The sequence below is a fragment of the Ctenopharyngodon idella genome, chromosome 12 (genome assembly GCF_019924925.1).
Source record: "Ctenopharyngodon idella isolate HZGC_01 chromosome 12, HZGC01, whole genome shotgun sequence".
NCBI lineage: Eukaryota > Metazoa > Chordata > Actinopteri > Cypriniformes > Xenocyprididae > Ctenopharyngodon > Ctenopharyngodon idella.
The window spans coordinates 16,554,268-16,579,285 of NC_067231.1; the positions used below are offsets into that span (position 1 = coordinate 16,554,268).

General features: G+C 38.3%; 1 protein-coding gene across 2 annotated transcripts; it reads left to right on the forward strand.

Annotated features, from left to right (window-relative positions):
* Nucleotides 1-817: 817 nt before the first annotated feature.
* On the forward strand, nucleotides 818-24,464 carry jcada (junctional cadherin 5 associated a). Of its 2 annotated transcripts, XM_051914666.1 has the most exons (5): nucleotides 818-996; nucleotides 10,731-10,925; nucleotides 14,763-15,244; nucleotides 17,326-21,359; nucleotides 22,035-24,464. In XM_051914666.1, the coding sequence occupies exons 3-5, from the start codon at nucleotides 14,892-14,894 to the stop codon at nucleotides 22,067-22,069; spliced, it is 4,422 nt and encodes a 1,473-aa protein (XP_051770626.1). In that variant the 5' UTR covers nucleotides 818-996; nucleotides 10,731-10,925; nucleotides 14,763-14,891; the 3' UTR covers nucleotides 22,070-24,464. The 2 variants fall into 2 exon arrangements, with proteins under 2 accessions (XP_051770626.1, XP_051770625.1); XM_051914665.1 differs by lacking the exon at nucleotides 10,731-10,925.
* The last annotated feature ends 554 nt before the right edge of the window (nucleotides 24,465-25,018 follow it).

Genomic DNA, 25,018 nt, shown 5'->3' on the forward strand with positions numbered 1-25,018 from the left:
ATTATTATGTACAAAGTAAACTGAAAATATGCAGATTTTATTTTTATTTTTATAAATGCATTTTTGAGAGTATTGAACCATTTACTTAAAGTCGCCATGAAACCAAAGTTTTCTTCCCTATTGTGATGTATATCCAAGTGGAAAGGCTCTCGAATGAAAAATTGTTGGGTGGGACTTGATTTTTTCGATCAGGAATTGATTGGATGGTTGGATCGTTGTGGTTTTCTATTGCTGTGATGTCATGTGAGTGACAGGTTGTCCCGCCCTCGTGATGCCAGTAAATACATCATCAAAGAAGAGATGTTTTTTTTTTTTTTTTTTTTTGATTAAAGATTTTGAGGGCACACGATTTTTTTAAAAGCATATGCATAAATAGATAATTTATAAGAAATACTTCAATATGCCAAAAAAACAAAACAAAAAAACAAGAATTTCCCATTTGAATTTCATGGTGACTTTAAAAAAAAAGGTAAAAATGGTAAAATATTATTAATTCAAAGTGTATCTCCTACTAAAAACTCTTAAAGCTTCTTAAGCTGGTCTCCGACTCCCAGGTTGGTCTGTTTATAGGTTTTAGTCTGGCTGCCCAGCTGGGACATGCTGAGAGACTAAACCGTAAGCTGGTTTAAATTGGGGGGTTTCCCCCAGCAGGGTAAAAAACTTGATTGACAATGTTTGTTTATGCATTTTCCATCAATAATCAACAGTTGTAGTTATCAAAGGTCATATGTCCAGCATGAATAAGCCTCAGTATGGGTTTGTGTAATAGTGGAATGGGATGGGGTGGGTGGGGTATGTTACAGTCTCGTCAGTAAAAGTTTACCCACACGCTGGGAGGAACCATTCCCCTCGCCAGCCGACCCACACAAGACACATTTGAGCTCAATTCTCTCCCTCTCCTCTGCACAACCTTTCCCTCAGATATGCTCAGCACAGAGCGGATTCAACACACTACATCAGGAACTAAACACGGTCCTCGAAAAGAGCACATCTAAGGTACGTGGACGTTACGTTTTACTGAAATATATTAACAAATTTCAAAATGGGCTTATTGACGAGGCGATTAAACGCGATTTCAGCTGCTGACGTTAGTAACACTGACCCGTTCAATAAACGCAGGGAATGAAGCGTCTATTAAGGGATGAACTTGTGAGATAACGGACTCGTGCATCTATCGTCCCGTAGGCTAATGCCCCTGCGTCTATCACAGAATAAATGACCACGAATACCGCTGGAATGATATTGTGGACTGAGATAAATTGCATTGATGATTATCAGCTAATTTGTTGCTTTCCGCTGTGGAAAAAAAAAATAGTCCAGAAGGCAGACAGCTTGCTGCTTGTCTGTGAATTGTGTGGTTAGGGGTCGGGCGCAGTGCGCAAGATGTGTGCTACATTAGCGAGGTAAAGGGTGAAGTGAGCAGATTGTGTAGTGCAGAGGAGAAATGAGCTTCACGTAACATGTCATTATAACTTTGATGTCAAGTTATGTGCACACGGATTCTCTGTATCCTATTTCAGAAGTGCTCAAATCCACAGCAACCACCAACTGTTTCTTTTTTAATGTTTAAAACAACATGCATGGTTCACTATACACCCACGCCATGCATTTTGGTGTCACTCGCGCGATCCATATTTTGAAAAGATGGGGGGGTGGGGATTTTGTTTAACCTCCTAATTAGCATAAGTCTTTTTAAATATTAACAGGTTCTGTTTTAATCACATTTTCAAACTTTTCAACAACCATAAAAGTTTGGTTTTAAGTTAGCGAATTCCCACCTGGCGGTAAAAAGACACTGGCCAACACAAATCGCGGTCGTCAGGAGATAAACATAACAACATCGGTTGGCACTAGAGTTAAGGCCCGTTCACGTCCACATAAACGCACGATATCGTTCTGTTTATTTTAAGCACGCGCTGCAGTTCTGTCATCTGCTGTTTTAAAGGTGCAGTGTGTGAATTTTAGCGGCATCTAGCGGTGAGGTAGCAAACTGCAACCAACGGTAGCTCACCCCTCCCTTTCGAAGCAAAATAGAGAAGCTACGGTGGCCGTCTGGCTGACACAAGTCAAAGATGTCGTCGTCTGAGACACTGGAGAGTATGTTAGCCAGTCAAGCAATGAGGTTTCTTCTTACTTCTAACAAAGAACGGTGTCTGCTTCTAATAAACCAGACGACTACTACTACTTTTTCTTCGTGCATATTCAACGTAGTGACGATGCAAGCTGCCTCTAAAAACACGAACAATTTAGAAGAACAACATAGGGATGAAACGCACTCTGTAGAGTGTTTGTCCATTTAGGGCTGCTGCAGAAACATGCCGGCACAAAATGACGACTTGACGTGGAGGGGGGACCCGCGGTGTATGTAGATAGAAATGGCTCATTCTAAGGTAATAAAAACATAATGGTTCATTATGTAAGGTCTTTATACACCACTGAAAACATAGTTATGTATATTATATTGCATTCCTGTCAATAGATCCTCCCAAATTTTACACATTGCACCTTTAAATGGGCTCTTTAATGCAGGGTGGATTCTGATTGGCTGTCAATGTTTTTATCGTTCATCAGCTAGAAAAAAAAATAGTGAAAATGATTCCAACGATATCATTTCTCTGTGCCGTTATCATTGTGTCACAGACTCTGCTATTCTTTTAAATTTAGAATGTTTTTTAAAAATAGGGGTGAATTCAGGTTGATTGGGACACTTTTGCTCAGAAAAAGTGTCCCACTCAACCTAAATTCACCCTATATCTTTATTGTTATTGTTATAGTAGTTATTAACAAAAGGAACATTGAAAACCTAAAAAATAAAAGTTGTAAAGTTGACTGGGGACAAAACAAAACAAAAACAGTTTAGGTGGCGCAAGATGAAGTCGACCTCTCTGAAAACAATGTTATTCACATATTACCCTATGTGAATGGAGATCTGGCAGCTTCTATTGGTTGTGTCAGCAGTTGTTGTTAAACTGTTCAGACAAAACAACCTCCTGCTGTGTTGACACCGGCTGGTTATAGTGAATAACATCAAAGGGCATGTGTCTCACATGCAGAGGAAGCGACCTGTGTCAGTTTGCGGGATGCAAACAGTGAGGTGCGAGGTCAACAACTCTGCGGCGGATGGTACAGTAACTCCAACTCAATTGGGAAGCTACTGAAGGGCTCCTTTTGGTGGTGCTTTTGACCTTGACTTGTGTAGATGCCAGCAGAGCAGAGGAGTCTGGTTTAGAATGAGCTCTTATCTATGTGATGAAATGAGCCCTCGTTTTGTGATCAGAGTGGAATTGGTACAATGTACAACAGGTCTTTTGATTGCCAAGGTCCTGTTTAGAGGCTGTTGGAAAGGACCTAATCAAGCATATCTCTCTTCGGTTTACAGATCTTTGTTTTCAAAAGCAAGAATGTAGGCTATTTGTTATATAAAGCTGTGCATGTTGGAAGCTGTTGTAAAAGGTGAAGAAATACAACAAATGGTCACTCCACAATAAAATGTGAATAGGTCAAGTTGAGGCCAAAAGGATCAAATGATCAAACAAAGGTGTAATATGAGGGAAAGATAGCTAAATATATTAGTCTATCACAAATTTCCCCCCACAGTACCCCCTTTGTTTGATTATTTGATTATTTTATATAAATCATGCCTATTTTGTAGGCAGTTACTCTAATTAAAATGTATTAGCCAATTTCACATATAGTTATCCATAAAAATCCATATTGGTTGACCTCAAGATGTGGTTTTTCTTTCACAGAACTTTATCTTCATCAAGTGACACTGAACTAGAAACATGTACATCCAAAATAGTCTACTTAAGTATTCTTAAATCTAAAGAAAAGGGAGGGCAATGGAAGGACAGAAGAGGAAGAGAGCTGAATCACAGCATCACTTATCTAGTGGTACGTGGAGAAAAGGCTGGAGTCTGTTTCCTGGAAATGTGGAAATGTGCTGATACCGCTGATGCACACATGCAGTTGGTCACATTTAAGTGGTGAGGGCTGTTCATTACTGAACAGACTGATGACATTATTCTTTCCTAATTTTAAAAACCGCTCAGGTCATCATTCAGATGTATTAGGTTTCAGTGGAATTTTGGGTACTTTACAGTGGTGCGGTGTTTTGATGTTATGTAGTTTCATTTGTGAATATGCATAGAGCATACAGGTCCTCATCCATAATAGAGATTAATGAATTGAATTTCCTCATTCAGAAAACAGAGAATGTTCTCACAATCTCCTTTGTAGTAGCATAGGGTAAATCTTTACACAGGTTCCCATGCAGATCATGAATGTAATCAGATTTATTTCATAGTAAATATTTGGCCATTGCTCATTCAAAGAATAGATAACATCAAAGTAGGTTTGTTTTTAATTTTTGCCTGTTTTGAAAAACAAAACAGAAAGAGAACAGGAGAAGATACCGTAAGTTCCAAATTTGTGACACTGAATTTGAAAATCTGTGAATTAGGGCTGTGCGATTAATCATAATAGATTTTTCTATTTCGGCTTCCAACGATTATGAAAAGATAATTAACGTTAAACGATTATTGTGCCGCTGCCACATTCCGCCCAGCGCACCATCCTTTCCTAAACAGTGTTATTAAAAGTGCATTAAGCCGCGAAAGAGATACTGTTCCCTAGGCGGCCTTCTGCATTCGCGCGTTAGCAAAGTATACTGTGGGCTTTGGATACGCGCCTGTATGACCAAATAGCGCACACACAAAAAATGTCGAAATGCCGCTTTGGTGAGTATCCTCGTAAACACATTCAGTTATGTATTAAATTAATGTAAACAGTTGAGAAAGAAAAAGCATGTGTAACAGTATATTGGATCTGTGCATCTCTTAAAGTGACAGCAGCCTAATAAATGTGCTGTAGTCATTAATGTTAATCAAATAACAATAGACAAAGATAAAATCACTCACTTCTCTTTAATGAATAACTTTTGTAGTTTTAATAAGGATTAGTCTATTTTTAAAGTATACAGCAGTGTTATATTTTACATTTGTTTACTTTATTCAATTACATAGCCTATCTGAATACCACCTTTAGTACATATTCCTGAAAAACCTAAAGTATTGTTTATTTAATTTGTATTTTTGTTCTGTTGTATTTATTTGTTGGTTTTGTTTGTAATTAGTTTCTTTGTTCTTATTGTATTGCTGACTGTTTACTTGTCTTCTCTAACTGTTTTGAGGACCTTTTACTTACATTCGTTAATCTAGTATTAGTTTTTGCTGAAGTATCGATAATTGTGAAATTTCACTGATATTTAAAATTACACATATCATGAAATAAGACTTTGATCATATGGCGTTAAATAGTGGTTAAACGGATCGTTGTTGATCCGTGATCCGTATGGACCAAGCCCCACACGGTTCGGCACGCATGTGATTCGCGGATCAATTGCAAGTTTAACCGCAATAGAGTGAAAGGTTATCATTTACACGTGTTTTGTCGTGCTAGTTTACACATTAAATAGATATAAAACCATTCCAGCGCTAGAAGAGGCAAAAGAGGGTTTAATTCGGTATCGCACGCCACGCTGTTATCGGTGTGCACAGACGCACATACATACAAGGCTCGCGCGCACAGAGAGAGAGAGGCGCGTTACAGATAGCTCGCAAACTCCAAATTGATTTCTCTTTCGCGTCCTAAATGTACTTGGATGGACACATACACGCATTATGTCAGTCAAAATCAGTCAGTATTCTCGTAAACACATTCGGTTATGTCTTAAGTGAACAAGGTGAGAATTCGGATGTGTATCTATCGGATGTGAGTATGCATGGAGTCTTACTCTTAAAGTGACAGCAACCTAAAAATAGCTGCTGCTGTTGTCTGTCATGTAAATCAAACAGCAAAACACAGCTTTAACAAAGATTATTTTAAATTTATACAGTGAACAGTGTCATTTTACATTTAATTACTACATTTCTGTACATGAAAATTAATACTACAGTTAGACCTTATACTTTATTTGTAACTTTATGATGTATTTATCTATGCTTGTAATTGGTGTACAGTATTTGTTCTTTTTACAGTCTGTTCACTTGCCTTTAATAATGTATTAGTTAGGCTAGTAGTTTCTGCTGTGGTATCGGAGTAGTTAAAGTGGGCTAAGTAATAAATGGAAAGTTACACCCCACCCCCCAATTTATTTATTTTTTTTGTGCTGATCCGAAAAATGATCCGATCCGTGACTTAATAACCGTGATATGATCCGAACCGTGAGTTTTGTGATCCGTTAAACCACTAGTGTTAAATAATTGTGATTTCAATTTTGACCAAAATAATCGTGATTATGTTTTTGCCATAATCAAGCAGACAAACTGTGAAACAAGTTTGATATACTACTAAACTACCAAATGATTTACAATAGTTTGAGTTCACGCATATTGTTCGAGGGTGCAATATTATGTAAAAGACAAGCTTTCCCCTACAAATTCCTTATATATTGCATAGTAATGAAAGCTGGGGATCAACAATTTAACTGTTTTAAGATCAGAAGCTTTTTGGTTGTGATAAACATTTAACAAGCAAAGTGCAACCATCTGCAGATGAAACTGTGCAATGAAAGAGCGGCCAAATAGTAATTAAAAGAGATGCAGGGTAAAGGATTGGTATATAGCTCTTGCATATGATGAAGTCATACATTAGAGGCCTTAAACTCATATGGAAAACAGATGGACCGCTGAACTTTACTATATGCTCCTGTATGGATTTCTCTGGTCAAATACATTAGCCTGAGATGATTAAGCTCAGGGGAGGAATAGAAACCGATAAGGATCACTGGTCAGCTTTTTTCCTATGATTATAACAGCAACCTTCTTCACTGTTCAAGGTTTGAAGGGTATGAGTAGAAGTATAGCACTATTAAATACTGGTGGTATTAGGTGGGCTATTCAGTTTTAAGTGTCATTACTTTGGCATTTATTTGTTAATACTAAACTGTAGGCTTTTATTTTGCTATTGCAGTTTCAGTGATAGTCTGAGCAGGGCTATTCAACTGGCGGCCCGCGGGCCAAGTCCGGCCCAAGGGCACCCACACCACTAATCCTACCCAAGACTATCAAGCGTATTATATGCACGCCATAAAGTGCGTATCATGTGAGATTACACGCACGTACTATTGATACGCATTCTCATGTGATCGGGTTGGGTGGCCGCAGTGGCGCCTGCAGCTGCACTGTTCGTACCATGCACGCTCCTCCAACTGACCTGAGAAACGTTTTCCGTGTGAATATTTTAGCAGCTATTATGTGTGTTCCGTATTTCTGTCGACTGAACCACCGATACCAATCATTTGTGAATTAATCATTCTTTTGTGTCGATTCTTTCTTTTCCGTGAATTGGCTAAACGCGCTTACATAACGATCTGAAACAATTTGGATTCGTTCGGACTGCTCTGTCACTGAATCATCTGAAGTTGTTTCTCGGTCAGTAACAACAAATACCAAACAAATAGCGCTGTTTTCAGGCGTTTCACTAATTTACTTTGAACTACGCAACATGGCCCAGTGCATAACGGAACGAAAACTTAAAGGAGCTGCGTTTATTCCCGGTCACCATTATTAAACAGCGTTGCGACATCCAGTAAGAAACGTTTCAATTCGACACACACCTCTCGGTTACAAACCACAAAACACTCGATGATTAAACTAGTTTTAAATCGGATGAAACAGCCTTAACATTCCCAACAATAAGGAAAACAGGAGAAACGTGCCATGAATGAAGATAGAAGACTTTTAAATCCCCAAATCACCACCCTTACAAACATTTACCATGAATGAACTGTAGTTACCATGGATTGTGGAAATGTGAAATATTTATATTGATTACCATGTTATAGCCATTTATATTGCAATATATTTATTAGGTGGGTAGGGGAATATATAATTCCTTTCTTTGTTAAGGTGTGTGTAGTTTTTACCTGTGTTTAGGCGTTTTTATAGGCCTATATAACATATAATATCATTTGACAGTAGTGAGTAGCCATGTATGGTTTTACCTGTGGTTACCAAGTCTCACTGTCAGAATATTTTCATTTAAGCCTATAATAATTATAGATAAAATAATTCTTACCAATAAGAAACCCCGGCCCTCCTCAACTTTTTGATTTGATAATCCGGCCCTTGAATGAAACTACTTGAATAGCCCTGGTCTATAGTCACCAGGTTTTCCTGTCTGTGCTGTTTAACACAGTGGTGTTTGTTGAAACGTCTTTAAGCTTCTTCCCCTTCATTTGAGATCATATTCTTTGGCAGGATAAGACCGTAATTAGCAGAATGCTTGTGTATGCCAGTCCTTTGATCAGAGTGTTTTTAACTGATAAACCTTGTCATTGTCGTCTCTGTATAAGTCAAGTCTCCTCACTCTAATTATGTACAGCCATGTGGGTTAGTTTATTAGAAACCCTGTTGTGAATAAGTCATACTTATCATCAGTGTTAAGACTATGAACAAGTTGTACTCTGTGTTGTTTAATTGTTGCTTTTTATAAGCGTGCATTTGTAGACGTCCTTGGTCAAATCATTGAATCTGCTACAAGGCCTAACATAACAGTTTTTTCCTCTCGATTAGGTTATATGTTCTTGTTGGATTTTGGTTCATCTTCCCTCAAGGCCTTTGTGCTTCCTGTCATAAACAAGAAGATTGGGCATACAAATCACAAATGTCTCAAATGACATTGAAAAATATCACCCATTAGTGACAGTCACAGGCATATATTTTAATAGACATATAAATTTTGATTTGTTTCATTCAAGTGCTGACCATTCTGTTCGGTTTAAATTGCCACATTAATAGCACAAGACAGAGCAGCAGTTGACCTTGAAAGTATGTTCATGTATTCATACAACATTTTGAAAAACAGGAGGAAAACAGCACTTTATGCTTTTAAAGGTTTAGTTAGGTTTAAATGACGAGTAAATAAACCCAGCAATAAATTTTAAAATCTGATGGAACAAATTTTATAAAGATGGCTTGTAGATCTAGATCTTTACAGAGTCTATTGTAACTAAACTCAGTACTCTTTTGGTAAATTATAAATGTAGTATTTTTTCAGGGTTGTAGAACACATGGAGAACTGAATTGTACTGTAGGTTTGGCACTGTGGTTAGTTCCAGGCTGGAAAAGCATTACTTCCTGCTTTGATGATCCTCTGGTCCTCCTGCCAATTGAATTACCAGACTTTGAAAACATTTCTTTAGTGCCGCCAGTGACACCATACTTGTAGGCTATTGTTTGAAAACCCGGTTTTCAAAGAAAGCAAAATGGTCATCTCCATGACCACAGCTCAAACAAAACAAGAGCTGTTTAATGTTTTTTCCTCAAAAGATGCAGATTAGGTCTGTCACTAAGAGAAGAGAGGCATGAATAATTTGATGGCAACTATGACCATCACATCCTTTCAAAAACAACCTGAAGGCATAGACATCATCCACAAGCACAACATTAATCCATAACTTTAAATAAATCTTTCTTCACTTCCTCTATTATTCGCAGTTACAATTCTGCATTATTGTTTAATTTTTTTAGTCTCATCAAGACTGCATTTATTTGATCAAAATACAGTAAATAAACAGTAATATTATGAAATATCATTATAATTTAAAATAACTGTTTTCTTTTTTTAATATATTTTAATATGTAGTGTATTGCTGTGATGGCAAAGCAGAATTTTCAGCATCATTAATCCAGTCTTCAGTGTCACATGAGCACCAAACATACTGATTTGGTGCTCAAGAAACATTTCTAAATGTTATCAATGTTGAAAACAGTTGTGCTACTTAATATTTTGTGGAAACTGTGATACATTTGTTCAGGATTTTTTGATGACTAGAACTTTCATTCTATTAAATATATGAAGCATCTACTAAATTACTAAATGTAAATGTGAAAGACCAGCACATCTTCATAGGAGTAGAACCCTATTTTACTGTTGACCAAAACCTAGCTTAAAGGGATAGTTGACCTAAAAAAGAAAATTATCCCATGATTTACTCACCCTCAAGTTTTAAATATGGATATTTTTCTTACAAAAAACCATCGCTTCACTTCAGAAGGTTTTTATTAACCCCCTGGAGCCGTATAGATTATATTTATGATGGATGGATGCATTTTTCCAACGATCCTGTTTTGAAGCCCCCCCATTCACTACCATTATAAGGCTTGGTAGGGCCAGGATATTTTTAAATATATCTCCGATTTTGTTCGTCTAAATGCAGATAGTCATATACACCTAGGATGGCTTGAGGGGTGAGTAAATCATGGGATAATTTTCATTTTTGGGTGAACTATACCTTTGAGCCTAACTCAGACTAAATATATCTCAACTCTAAAAATATATACTATAGAGGAAATCCACTTCAGATTTAAAACTCTAAAGTGTCTTAGTGACAAACATGGGTATCAAAATCTCACAACTTTTGTCTGAACAACACAATCTCATACAGTATATTGGTTTGCATAGCAGAGAATGTAGACTACTGAAACATATCCCGCATCCTACAAGAGGTCCTAAGAAGGATGAATTAATGGGTAAACTGGACAAATTGTGTAAAGGTTTGCCAGCACATTATACCAGAATAAGAATCAGAAAGAGTACTTGTTAGAACCAAACAAAGTAAAGTTCTGGAAAAGGCCTGTGAGTAACAAGTGACAGAATGAAGATTTATAGATCCCAAAATCCAGTCTGATGAAGATTTTCCTTCTGTTTTGGCTCTTTCCTCTCAGTATCACTGTCTGGCTGTCAGGCTTATTCAAGCCCTCCGCCCCTGTCCCTTGAAACGTGCACACATCCTCAGGAAGAAGAGGTCAACAGTGATGATGTCACAGTGTTTACGATGAAGAGCCTGTTGTCCAGTGCTAACACGTGCCTGTTAAGGGACAGTGTAGGAGTTCCTTGTGGATGGACTGAACAATGAAGGGGTGAGGCTCTGAAAGAACTTTTTATAGGACAGGGTGGACATTGTATTGTTTGTTATAAAACATATTATTTTGGTTAACCACAGACACTCAGAATCCCTATTTACATTTGACTCAGTGAATGAGATGATGCCGTATCATGGTTCAGTGGCTGTGCTCTCAGGCTTAATACTGCGTCGGCCATTACGTGCACGTTTATGGCAGTTATTAGGCAATCTATGAGGAGACATTAGTCTGATGAGGTCGTTCATCATGAGCTTCATCGGAGTTGTTCTGTCACTCCAGAGTCAACATGAAATCAAAATTGACTTTATTTACTCTCTAATACACGTCCCTGGTCTTATTGTGCATGATTCATTGATTTACGTTATTTCAAATACAAAATATTGTCTTTTAAAATATTGTCCTCATCAAAATGTAATGACTTGCTGACTTTCCTTTTCCACTGACAAGTCCATCTTACCATTTTATCTTCTCTCTCCACTTTTTACTCAACTCCCAATCAATGAAGCTTGCTGTACATCTCAATCACACTTTTGCAGAATCATTTTTATAAAACTTCAAGCAAAAATTAAGTACGTTATCCGATTCGGAGTGAATTTTTTTTTTTTTTTTTTTTTTACTGGGCTTTCTCTTTTGATCTTTTTTTTCTTTCACAAACACATACCACAAATCTGACTAAGTCCAAGAATAAAGAGTTGACACCAAACTGTCATGGCGGCAGCTCTGGGCTCCGCAGGACTGGTGGGGGGGGGTGAGGCAGGCCAGATCTAAAAATGTGTGATTCATTTATGAGGAAAGGCAGTGCTGGCTCCACAGGCAAACCTTGTGGTCTATAGAGGAAAAGAGTTCAGTTTCCTCTGAGGTAAGAGGCCCACAGCCTTTATGGGTTTTATCTTTAGCATTTAGCTGCAAATAAGACATTTTACACAAAGTGGGTGACACAAAGAGGTGGTCCTCAGCATTTATTGCTGGAAAAAGAAACCTAAAGTTCTCAATATCAGAGTGGAATTAAATGATTCACTGCTATTGTGGCGTTTTGGCTCAGAGCAGCCTCATGACATCACTGGTCTGCCTGTGCTTATGTTCATTTTTAGCTTGTGACATGTGTTAGCCATAAAAGCAGGTCATTAATAAAAAAAAAAAAAAGCAAAGTAGTCTAGATCACGTATCTGCAATTTTATGAATTTACTCATGCTCTAAGAGGCAGTTTGTCATTGAGAAAACTTCAGCTGTGCTCTGAAGCAGGCAGACATTTCTATGCCATTTAGAGTCTCCATGGACTTGGCTTGAATTGTTTCCACTTTTTGCCCAAGTCTTAGGCTTTTGAATTTTATTGTGTTGCTATGGGATGAAGGCATATATATTTAGGGTCTTTTCTTCCCTATTGTGATGTTAATCTGTGTGAAACAGCTTCTCGCACGAGAAAAATTGGGCGTGACTTGATTTTGTCCATCTGGAATTAATTGGATCATTGTCGTGTGGATCGTTGCTGTGATGTCATGTGAGTGACAGGTTTTTTTTGTAGGGGAGGGATTATTGCGCACCTCTCAATCCGGTGCACACGTCATCAGAGAAGAGATGTCATCGAGGGGGAGGGACTGTTAATGTTTTTAATTAAAGATTACCATGCCACATGAATGAAAAAATAATGATGTGCAAGGATAAATTGACCCATCTTTTGCTTCATTTGAATAACATCTGATTGACTGTACAAAGGATTTCACATGATCAGTGACACAAATGTAATTATTTGATTAGTAAGCTGTACAGTGTGTGTGTGTGTGTGTGTGTGCACGTTTTTGTGATTTACGAGGACACAAATTTGTATAATGACAAGGGTATTACACTGGTATTATGATGTAAACATGAAATATGAGGACATTTCATGAGTCCTCATATTTAAAATAGCTTTAAAAACATACTAAACAATGTTTTATTAAAAATGTAAAAATGCAGAATGTTTTCTGTGATGGGTAGGTTTAGGAGTAGGCAGTGTAGGGGGATAGAATGTACAGTTTGTACAGTATAAAAATCATTATGCCTATGGAATGTCCTGACTTTGATAGCAAAACAAACCTGTGTGTGTGTGTGTGCTTGCAGGTGGACTAAATGTTTCTGAAAAATATGGCTAGTGTTAACGGATAGCATTGATCAAATTCACATTAAGAATTTTCCCTGGGCAAGTAGAGATGGGAACTCTACCTCCCTAATTTTTTTTTTTTGTTTGTGCTAAATTTGTCTGTGTGAGGGAGACGTAAAGAGGTAGAGAAAATAAAAAAGCATCATTTTTGGTGCCTTATTTGACCTCTGTGTGCTAGATGATGCTGTGAGAGGCAGTTCTCTCTAAGGGCCTTTAATGGTGAATGTGGATCAGTCTGGAGTATCTGGGTTGGAAAGTGTGAAAATGTGAAAGTCATACCTCTGCTAACTGCTTCCTTCAACTTCTGACAAACATCATTTAGATCTTGTGAAAATTGTGGTATGATGTGGTATGACGTGCCTATTTGTTTCAGTGCCATCAGTAAAATCTCAATCCATGACTTCTCCGTGACTAACATGTAAAAATGTAACATGGAAATTACTAATTTATATTAGCAAGGTTGGGGGTGTTTTATTGATTGCAGTGATAATTGTGCATTGACTGCATTTTATAACTAAATAGTGTATTTCTCCATAAAAGATTCTGCTTTAGCTTGTTTTAGGGAGATTACAGAATCAGTCAGCATACAAAGCTGTGAGAACATTCAGGTATTGTGGAAGTCTAAGCTACCATTTGGACTTCACCCTCAGCAGATCAATGAAATAACTGTAATACTTATAATGGTGGGGTTTGCAGGCAATCTTGTTTTTTTTCTTACTCTCTCTGAGTGTGTGTGTGTTCAGGACAGTTTAGGTAACCAATTTTTCCTTAGTCTTGCTCAGACTTAGTTCCATTTCTGCCTTTTCAAGGCAGGTTTTGTTTTGGTTGCCTGTTCTCTACACCAGTCGGCCTACTACTGTTTAATGTTAACGTATAAAGCTGATCTCTTGAGATCAGGTTTCATCACAATCTGAATTACCATCATTGTAATATGGATTTTAAATAATGTAGTTGATATTTTCTGTCCCTTAACCCTAAACTTAATACTCACACAAACCTTTTTGCATTTTTATATATTCATTAAGACATTATTTAATAGTTTTATTAAACCGTTTTCCTCATAGGCGAAGTTCTGTGCACATTGTAAGCGATTTCAGGTTTTTCTATCCTTGTTGATTCACACAGATTCAAATATCTATAAAAAATATATTATATATACATATATATATATATATATATATATAAACTGCTTTGGAGATACTTCAAATAATTACATTTTAGATTTTGCTTAGGCTTATATTTTCAATTGATGAAATTGCTAATTGTTATCTTATTAAAATTATTAAATGACACAAATGGCCTCTTATGAAGTCTTTATAACAACTACTTGCTTGCTAAAGTCGGGATTATGGCTCAAGAATTTCTTTTTTTTTTTTTTTTTTTAAATGTTCCACACCTAGGTAATATAAAGTTTCTGAGCATGAGATAGTCAGTCATCTGGAGAGATTTTCCTTCTGGATAAAGAACAGAGGAAAGTAGAGAAGAGGGGGCAGGTGGGAGAAGAGAAGACTGGGTCAGTGGATAGACAGACCGACAGCAATAAGAATCATTTCTCTCGTGGCAAGATAGGACCTTTTTGTTTTGGCTGTGAGCAGCAATCCTCTTATGAAAAAGACTGTGAGAGATAATCATTTTAACTTCATCTGTGTCTCTCTCTCTTTCTCTCTCCCTCCCCTCTGTCCCGTTTTCTTTCACAGCGATGGCCTCTCCTGTGCAGCTGTTCATGAGCTTGCCTCATCTGGACTAGGAGCGGAATTCATCTGACACTTGCACGGACACATACACACACACACACACCACTAAAAGCATAAACACACCGCTTAGCCATGTACAGCGTGGAAGACCTTCTCATCTCTCATGGATACAAAGTCCCACAAAGGAACAGCAACAATGTCCCCGTCTCACACTCGTCTTCCCCCCACCCTGCAACCTATGAGAAATGTCTGCCGTCACGAAGCGACAGCCGGTGTGAAATCGCTGAGAAGCGGAAAGGACACAGTGGCGTGAATGGCTACGAGGGGGACCATGTTTACAGCGGTGGAGGCATCAGACAAGCTCCTGCCAGGGGATTCCCCGGTGACGCCGAGAACAGGGTCAGGAAGCAGAGGACACAAGACGTGGACAACGGTAACCTAGGAGATGGACGTTTGCCAGAAGACAGTCTGACCACGGACAGTGGGTGAGTTGTGCTATTAGTTGTTTTTGACCTCTTCGTCTTCTTCCCCTCATTCTTGTATTGCTGCTGGCTTTCCTTTTTTTTCATTCGTTCCTTTGATCTGAGGTTTAGGCTGTCTTGCATGATGAAGAGTGTTACGTAAAGGTAGGAGCTGTCAAGGACTTCCCTTTTGCACCAGGACAGATCCCAGTTTTCCCCTTTTTCTTTTTTTAATTCCTCCCCTGTCACATTTCTCTCTGTATTTCTTATTTTTTGTTTGCACTTTCTTTCATCCTCACGTCATCCTCTTTGTACTTCCTACATTTTCATGTACTCCGTTTCCTCAGTCTCACTCATTTCCCTGCACTCTCTCCTACCTCACTCCCCCTGTAGCTGATGAATTCATTAACTATGTTTAGTGCAGTGCGGTTTTTATTTCCTCTCAGTTCACACGGGACTGTAGTGGTATAAACACCAATGTTGTCGGAAAGCCCGCAGCACCCCCTACTGAGCATGCTCTGGTCTGCAGGCAGAGCCAGCAGTAAACTACATGTCCCATGAGCCCTTTGTCAGATCAATATTCCATTCCTTATAACAATCTCTTATATAACAGCATTATTAATAAAACATGATGAATATAAATGTGAATATCTGAATTCTGCCAGCCGCATTGTCGCAGAGTAGCTTCAGAGATTAATTTTCTCTAAAAAAAAGATTACATGAGAATGCTTCTTTTTTCTTACATTCATCAGTTAGTAAGTCATAATGTCCTTGTGTTATAGATTTTCAATGTCATAGATAGATAGATAGATCTCTTCTGACATAATTATTGACATACTATCAAGCTATAGTGCATCTTTGCGCTTTCAAGTAATTGCATGTCACATGGTTTGAGACTCAGCAGTTCAGGGCAGGAAGCAGCTCCACTGATGTGACTGTTACTAAGCTAGATTATCCTTCCATGAGTGCAGGTCAGAATTGTTTAACATGCAGATCATATGCTCTCTGCTGCCAAGATATTGGATGAGAGAACAGACCTTCAGTGCTGACTCAGCGGTTTGCACCACACAAGCTAGTTATATTCCTGCTTAAGAGAAAATGCTAATTTATTTTGGTGTGTTTGCACCATTAAAGCCTCCAAGTTTATTGGGCCCTTTGAGATCTTCTGCTTTGTTGACATCATTGTCAACATGCACCTCCTTCTTTTAGTTTACTGTGATGTTGCCTGTGTGCTTGCATAATGGGATTTGAACACAGATGTGTTCTGAGAAACACCGTTGATATTTGAAATCAACAGACACATGGTGTAAGAGTGGATGTCACTTTATCATAGCTGAAGCGAAGTTTCGTGAAAAATAAAGCAAAGATGATGAACAAACGATAAGGAAGAACAAAAAAACGAACATACAGTACACAAAAGCATATACAAGTAAGAGTTTGTTGTTTGTTGTCGCCAGCAGCACACCAGCTCCAGACAAACAATGACACTCAAAACTATCCTGTTACTGTAGCTAACATTACAACAACAGCTTGGTTACTCATGTATGGAGCAGAAACAACACATCCTCTGTGTCCGTTTTCAGGCCTTCAGGCCTCCAGCGCTGGAAAGCTTTTTGAATATTAACGCAGCTCCTAAAATGCTTGCCTGATCATAACCCTTCTTTTTCCAGTGAAATTTCTTTGACCTTTTCTTTTTTTGTAATGTCTCCCAGCCATCTCTCTTTCTACAGTCTTTCTCCATATCTCCTTCTTGCTCATTCTCTCTCCTCCCCATCATGAGTGTATACACCCCCTACTGCTGATTGGCTACATGTGTATTGTGGTGCTCGGTTCGATCCACTTTCAACCTTTAAGTATATTCATTTTGTCATACTGTATATAACTATGAACAATTTTATTGTCAGTCGCAGTTTATGATTTGTATTTATCATTTTTGTGTCGGGACCACTGACATAATAAATCAAAATGTTATTAATATTTCTTAATATAAACAAGAAAGTTATAGAAGTACATTAAATCCCTTAATCCTCAAGTCCTATAAATACTGCCTGTCAAAGTATGGCTTATCAAATATAACATATTCCATCTGTGTTTTTTTAATGCAGGTTTTTTGAGACCCACAGAGGAATACATTCTCAGCCTAGATCTGAGCAGGATGTGTCCTACTGGCGGAGAAGAGGTCAAGACTTTAGTGTGCTTCTGGATTATGCAGACTTTAGGGACCCACGTGGAAGTGGAGGAGGGGTTCCCAACAAACCAGAGGGCATGCAGCGGAGGCCAGAATCCGCCTTAAGCACAGAGGAACATAACCGTGAAAGACAACGGCGTGCAGAGAGCGCACGTGCCAGAGAGAGAGAGATGGCTCTCCACCAGTGGAGAATTGCAGCTGAAAGGAAGTACCAAAGTTTGGGAACAGAGGAGTGGCGTCCAATGACCAGCATGAGCCGTCAGCCATCTGAAAACGAGGTGGCACAGGAGCAACGTAGGCCACGAACTGCAGAAGGAGCTGTTCCACCCAGAACCAAAAACAAGTCTCAGTCACTGCCCAGAATGGCTCTGCAATCCGAAAGCCTCCAGTACTTCAGCATACCAACTGCTGGGCAAGATTCATATGGGAGCTATAAGTTAAACGGTCACCACACACGAGACCCTCATGGACGCCATCTTAATGAGAAAGAGAGCAGGCTGCGGTGGACTGACCGATCAGGCGCACAGTCCGCACCACTATCAAAACCCAGATTCAGCCGACCTCTCCGACCTCCATCTTACGAAGTGCACCAGCAGATGCGTGGAAGCGCAGAGATGCTCACAGGGGAGCTCGTTCCTCGTGCCAGAGACAGAACTCCACTGCCCTTCTCAAGGCAAGAGTACTTTGTACAAGAACTTGGTGGTTCTGGTGTAGAGCCCCCTGGTTATATCCCTCCTCCATCCTACAGGAGGCAGCCTGTAGTTAAAGGGGGTCACAGAACTTATCCTATTTCAATGGCTAACCACCAGTACAGAGGTGACCCTTATATGCAGGGCTCTGCCATGACAGAAGTGCAGGAATGGTTTATCAGGCAGACTGGGATGGCTTGGCCAGACCATTACAGAGATGGAAGAAGAAGTATGCCCTGCAGGAGACAGGCGTATCCAGGCTATAGTGAAGAACGGATGGGTAATGTTCAGTACATTCCCTTTGATGACCCCCGTGTCAGACACATTTCAGGAGCAGGGACAGATGGGAACTCGTTGACGGATGCAGACAAAATCAGAAACATCAGAAATGAGATTCCGGTCAACCTCATATCTGAAAAGTCTAATGACAGTGCCTTTTCTCCCACAGAGAAACCCTTTGACCGCACTGAACCAAGTAAAAGCAATATTAGTGACTCTGTTAATGAGGACAGTATGCACAAGGAAGTGTTGAAGGAGACAGAAAATTCAAACACAATACCTGACCAAAACTGCAACAGGCATCCAGCTGCCCATGGCAATATAGTTGCTATTCAGATGACAACGCATCAAAACTCCAACTCAAACCAGGGTTTGATTGAGACAGTGACACAAGTAAAGAAATTTGAGGCAAAAACTGTGGCTGAGAACAAGAAAAACTCAAAGAAGAAGCTGAAAGAGACAATGTTTTGCCTGGTTTCTGTCCCTATTAGTATGCAAGCAAACAAAAGTGTCTCTGACCCAAATAACAATCAAAAAGTGACTAATTCAGTAGAGAAAACAGTGGTGCAGCATGACAACCAAAACCTTTTGAAAACATCAAGCAAAGAGACACAAATACAGTCCAGTAGCTCCCTATCCATTAAAAGTTCCCCTTTGAAGAAAGAGATTGTAGATACTAGGTCACTTGATCCAAGTCAAGAAAATGAATTGTTCTATGCAGGATCCTGGCCTGGAGATCAGTATAGAAACCAGGAAACTCAGACAGGCTCTCCAGAAGTTTCCAGAAATACCCAACCTCCTGCAAATGACCATCCCTCCAGTTACACATTCATGGATAATGATGATGGAACCAACTGTAGTGGCAATTATGGATATCCTATGATAGGTCAAAAGGATCTCAACCCTTCCAGCAACAGCGCATTTTCCAGAACTGGGACTGGAAGTAGTTCAAATATAAGAAGCCCGACTCTATCCCAGCCAGCATCAATTCCACCATCTCCAGACCGTCAACCTTTGCTGAGAAAGACTAAGCAAACAGCAGATGGTCAAGAAGTTTTTGGACAGTTCTTGCTAAAGCCAGTGAACAGACGAAAATGGGATGCAATTGGGGAGCTTGAGTCTTTTAATAAGGAAATACAGGATCATACTGGGAAGTATCCAAATGTTGACCAGAATATAGAGGAGCTAGATGAGGCATTGAACAGTATTTTGGAGCTGAGTGACACGAGCAGAGAGGTCAACAATACAAAACATGAAACCACCCCAGTTCACATGAAGAAAGAAACTGATCAGCAGTCACATATAGTGCAGGTCACAGAGTCGCAACTGAAAAGCAATAACTTAAATGTAATGTCCAATTCAGGGAACAGAGGCCATCCAGAATACAAAGGAACAAAAAGTTCTTTGTCCAAGGCAAAGGTGGACAGCCAGACACAAGAGATACCTGTCACCAAAACTGATAATTATGTCAACTTCGAGATTCTGCAAATGGAGGACACAGATCCAGTGATACATCGGCAGGATATCCCAGTGCCAAAGGAGTCCTTGCTTAAGGATGTTGGTTTAACAGTATACACTGCCGTTCCAGACACTGTGACGTCTGGATCCCCGACATGCCTAAGTCCTGAGTCACCTATGTTAACCAGCCCTTCAGATAACTCAGAGATGTGTGAGACCTTGCAGATTACATCATCAGACAGTAGCGGAGATCTGAGCAGGCACAGCCCTGAGTTTGCCGAAGGTACTCAAAGCTTGAACAATAATAATGCCTTCAACTTCAAAGCCCTCAAAAAGGAAGCTAGGAGAGGAAGCACAGATCAGGTTACTAGATCAGGGAGGTCCTCACGCATCCATGTGATCAAGAGTCTTCATTGTAGGTTTAAGGCTAATTATGAGGATGATGATGATGACAATTTATATTCAGATTATATGACCTGGAGTAATGAAAAGACCTTGGCAGATGAACATCTCGAGACTCTTTTGAGTCAAGAGAAGGCCAGCAATATGCAGACCGAAGACCTTAGTAATCTGTACCAAGTCCAGTGTGCCAAAGGCATTCCTGAAAATGAATCCATTGAACAGCGGGCTGCCAGGATTCTCGGCATTGCTGTGCCAGTTGAAGCCTTGGTTGTTGATCAGGTTGATGGGAAACCAGTAGAAAGAAATTTGATAACCACAGATGCTCCAGCTTTGGCAACACAAACCAAAGAGATGCGCTTAAATGAGGTGATGCAGAATGTCAGTAGAGAGTTTGAGGAGGTGCCAGATAGGTCTATGGAAAGTCATGGAGATGTGTTAGAGGTAGGACTAGTAGAGGAGTCTGGAGATTTACCTAGTGCTGAGAAGCATAGCCAGAAGGTCTCCTCAGTGTTGGAGCTCCCAGAGTTTCCTCCGAGTAATTTATGCTTGTCGCTTCCACTTGCCGAGGATGAGGAATTGACTCTTAGTGTAGGTGGGGGAGACAAGAAGGAGACAGTTAATGCTGAGATAACAGAAGCGCCACAGGACCAGTTGCAGGTATATTGCTCGTCTCCACTGTCCCCCTCATTCACAAATGATCAAGCATCCCTGGAGTACAATGTCTATGCAAAAGAAGAAAGCTCTCAGTCATTTGTGAGAACTATCACCAGGATCACCTTGGCCAAAGAGACAGACTTGGAAGAAGAGGGAGCAGAACTAAAAGAATCAACTAAAGTGGATGAAACGCTAGTGGAAGAGAACCAATATGATGAGAATGCAGTCGGCGAAAACAAAGACATCACCAGTTATATGCAAGAAGAGGATGAGGAAACGGTTCAGGAGGAAGTGTTAGCTGAAGAGCTGATACAAGCGAGATCAAGGCAGCAACCAAAGACTATGGCACGTCCAATCCCACAACCCCGTAGTGGCATGGTAGCAAAGCGAGAGATCACTCTGCCACAAGGATTCAACATGCATAATACAATGTCTACAATAGAGGATGATGACAAGCTGTTTATTTCAGGTCAGTACACTAAACTCAACATTGATAACATTCTTGTTATTTTTAATTAAATGCTGTATAAAAAAAGATTTTCCTAGTTTCATGAAAGAGTAGATACATCTAAGCTTCCTAATAGTTCCTAATAAACATACTGATAACAGTTGGCAAACAAATGGTCAAACTTGTTTAGTTTGTAATTGCTTTGCCTTGTGTGAAGTCTGTTATGTGAAGTCCATTACAAGGAGAGGTCACCTTCAGCAATATGTTTTATTGCATGACATAGGACACGTTAAATGTATTAGTGCTGTATACAGCAAAAACTGGACAGACAATCAACTTCCAGTGGAAATGATTGTTTTTTTCCTGGCATATTCTGTAGAATTATGAGCTGCAAAGCCACAGTAACTGGACTTAATACTTGAGGGCATTGAGCAATGAGTGTTTTCACCACAAGAGGGAAGCGTGGTCTGATTTATACTCATTGCTATAACAAATCAGCTGAGAATAGAAAATGGACCAACAAATATTACATTATATTATATTATATTATATTATATTATATTATATTATATTAAGTAAAAATGATTTTCTCAGAAAAAAAGTTTATACTAAACTGATATTACACTGCTTTTCTAGTAAACATATATGTTATGGTTTTGAGTCAAAGTGATTAACATAATTTGTGTTTGTCTTCAGATGGATATGACCCAAGTCGTGTGGAGAGAGTCTGAACTTGGACACTGTCAGAACAAACCTTGTGACTTTACCTGAATACACGCTGTAAACAAACACTCGTTTAAAACTGGACATGATGTAGGCTAGAACCACTCTCTATTAAAAATAGTCACAGAAGTTTATAAGCAGGTCTATGGACTTCATGCCGCCTATTAAGACTAATAATTCCGGGAACCTCTATGACCTGTTGATGGCTGGAATAGCTAAGATGTCTATCAATGATATATGAATGTATAATGTATATCAAGTAAAGCTCAGACATTACACAAATAGCTACAAATCAGTCTGTATAGACTTAATAATTTTCTAAAGTTTCTCTGCACCAGCATATGCTGGAGTTCTGTTGGGCTTTCACAGAACACAGTGTCATTGTGCCAACAGCGACAAGAAAGACACAAAAGCTTGCACTTCTCATTTTCTGCAGTATTACCAATGAGAGAAAGGAGAGAGAGGCCTTGATGTAACAAAGCAATGAACTGGACTGGCGAGGTAGCAGCCGAATCAGTGACATTACACTGTGCTTTTAATCACAGATAAATATTTTTGTAAGAAATGTTAAAAGGAAAGTGTGATTATCCGTTTTACAGGTTGGAGAAACCATGTATGTCACTGTGGTAAAACTGCAATACAAAATCAGATTTTTTTTTTAAATTATGGAATAGGCTGCTTTTACCCAAAAGAGGCAGCTAAGAAGAAAGCTGAACAGAGGCAAAGATTTAAGGATATTTTGTGTGAAATCTTGCTCTCCAGCAACTTTAATCTTAACTGCAGTGATATTAGTTTCCATAGTTATTGATTTAAAATTACTCCCTTCACTTAAGAGTTTTCATATCTCATATGCAGTTTGAGCTTTTCAGAATAGCAATCTGATAATGTATCATCTCACCACAAAATGCAATCCAAAAAAAAGAAGAAAAATGTATTTATTTTTATCAAGCTATCAACAATCTGTACAGTTGAAAATATATTCGAAAAAGTGTTTTTATTTTACCTTGTGAGTTTGTTTGCTTGCTTACAATCATTATGGATATATCATATCTGAATGTCTATTATCCTGTATTACTCTGGCAATGAATGATTTTATTGTGCCGTGTGGCGTGCTTTTTGTTGCACAAATGTCAGAAAGTGTTATATGTGTTTCTTTATGCACATATGAAGTATTCTGCATCTTAAATCCATCTCAATTCTGAAAGCTTACTCATATTGTGAGTATACATACCAGATGTAGTGCTTGTTAACTAGTTTACCCTTGTAATTGCTTGGTTACTTTCTGTTATGACTCTGTACTTGCATAGTTGAGGTGGACAACAGTTTCCCAATTATATTTCCATCACATGTTTTTTATAAATGCAGTCCAAAGTGCACTAAAATGAATTAAAGTTAAAATGAAGTAATTAGCGCATCCAAAAACTGGAAATAGTGGTCTCTGCCAAAAACTCCTCCCTTTCCTCTGAATATAGTTATTGTTATGGATAAAGGTGCAAATATCATAATGTTATAGTAATATTACTATTGATATTTGCCATAAGCATAATTATTATAAACCATGAATTCATGCAAGTAGATGTTCTGTAGTCAGTGGATAGGGAAAAATAAGACACAGCATTAATCACATTTACTTTTTGTAAGTTGGCATCAAATTATTGTTGTAAGTAGTCCTTGATTGTTTATACCATTTTGTACCATTTTGTTTTTCAAAACAGATGATTATATTGTTGCATATAACGTATATGGCATTTAATATCTTTTTCTATTTTCATACAGAAACTGTACATGATTATTTTGTATTGGGTTGGAATTGATTTGCTTTCTCTGCATGAGATAAGAAATGTAAACTGGGGTCAGGAAAATGTTTTGCATACAACTGCGTTTGGTACTACATTAAATATATATTCATTATATTACATTGTGCACATTTTTATCCTGCTAAAAAAGCTTTGAACAATATTTAAATTCAAAACAAGCTATTTTTTGAATATTTTACAGAAAGGGGAGTGTTTACTGTGCACTTCAGTACTTGCGTCTTTGAAGTATTGGGTGAATGTGAATGAAATGTTTGAGAGGAAACTCCTTTGTACATTATAGTAGATTGCTCATTAATAAACTCCTTGCATGGATTGTTGTTTTATTTTCATCTATTAATTTCATGTGTAACATGGAAAGGAGAAACAATCTGAGAGCTTGTTTCCTCTTTAACAGGTTTATAAAGAGTCATGCATAAAACAAAACACATGTTTGGACTACTAAAAAAAATATGATGATTCTCTTTCTCAATGCATTTAATTAATGTGTAAATAAAGATGAATCCTTCCTGGAAACAAACAAATAAACGATAATCAAACACATTTGTTGAACAAATGGCAAGTAATAAAGAAACCCTTTTTCTCATTATTCAGAAGTCTGTATTTTGAGTCATTATTTTAAACTTATTTTGTTCCTCACTCTCACTCAGAAGTCTGGAAGTTTGGCAATATTGTGATAAAGCTGAAATTCATCAAACATTCATTGTTATTTAAAATTGATGTTTACTTTGAAATTAAAACTTTTTATGCTTAATGTTTTGTGCACTTAAAGGGACAGTTCACCTAAAAATGAAAACTCTGTCACCGATGTGCTGCAGTCATGACATCAAAACCCGGAAGACTAATTCTATGGGTTTTATAATGGGGTTTTTCAATTTTTTTGAATAAAACTTGAAGATACTTGAACGTTTTGTTCTACAATGTATATTACATACACCCATTTCAAAAATGTGTTATGTTTATTTTATAAAGCATATGTTTCTGATAAGTAACTAGATAAGAATGTTTTGGGTGTGAGTTTGTGCAGTTTACGTTGTAGAACAAAATGTCCAAGTATTGTCAAGTTATTTTTAACCACAGATCTGATTTTAGTCATAAATTGAAAACCTTCCATTATAAAAACCCACAGGAAAATATCAAGGG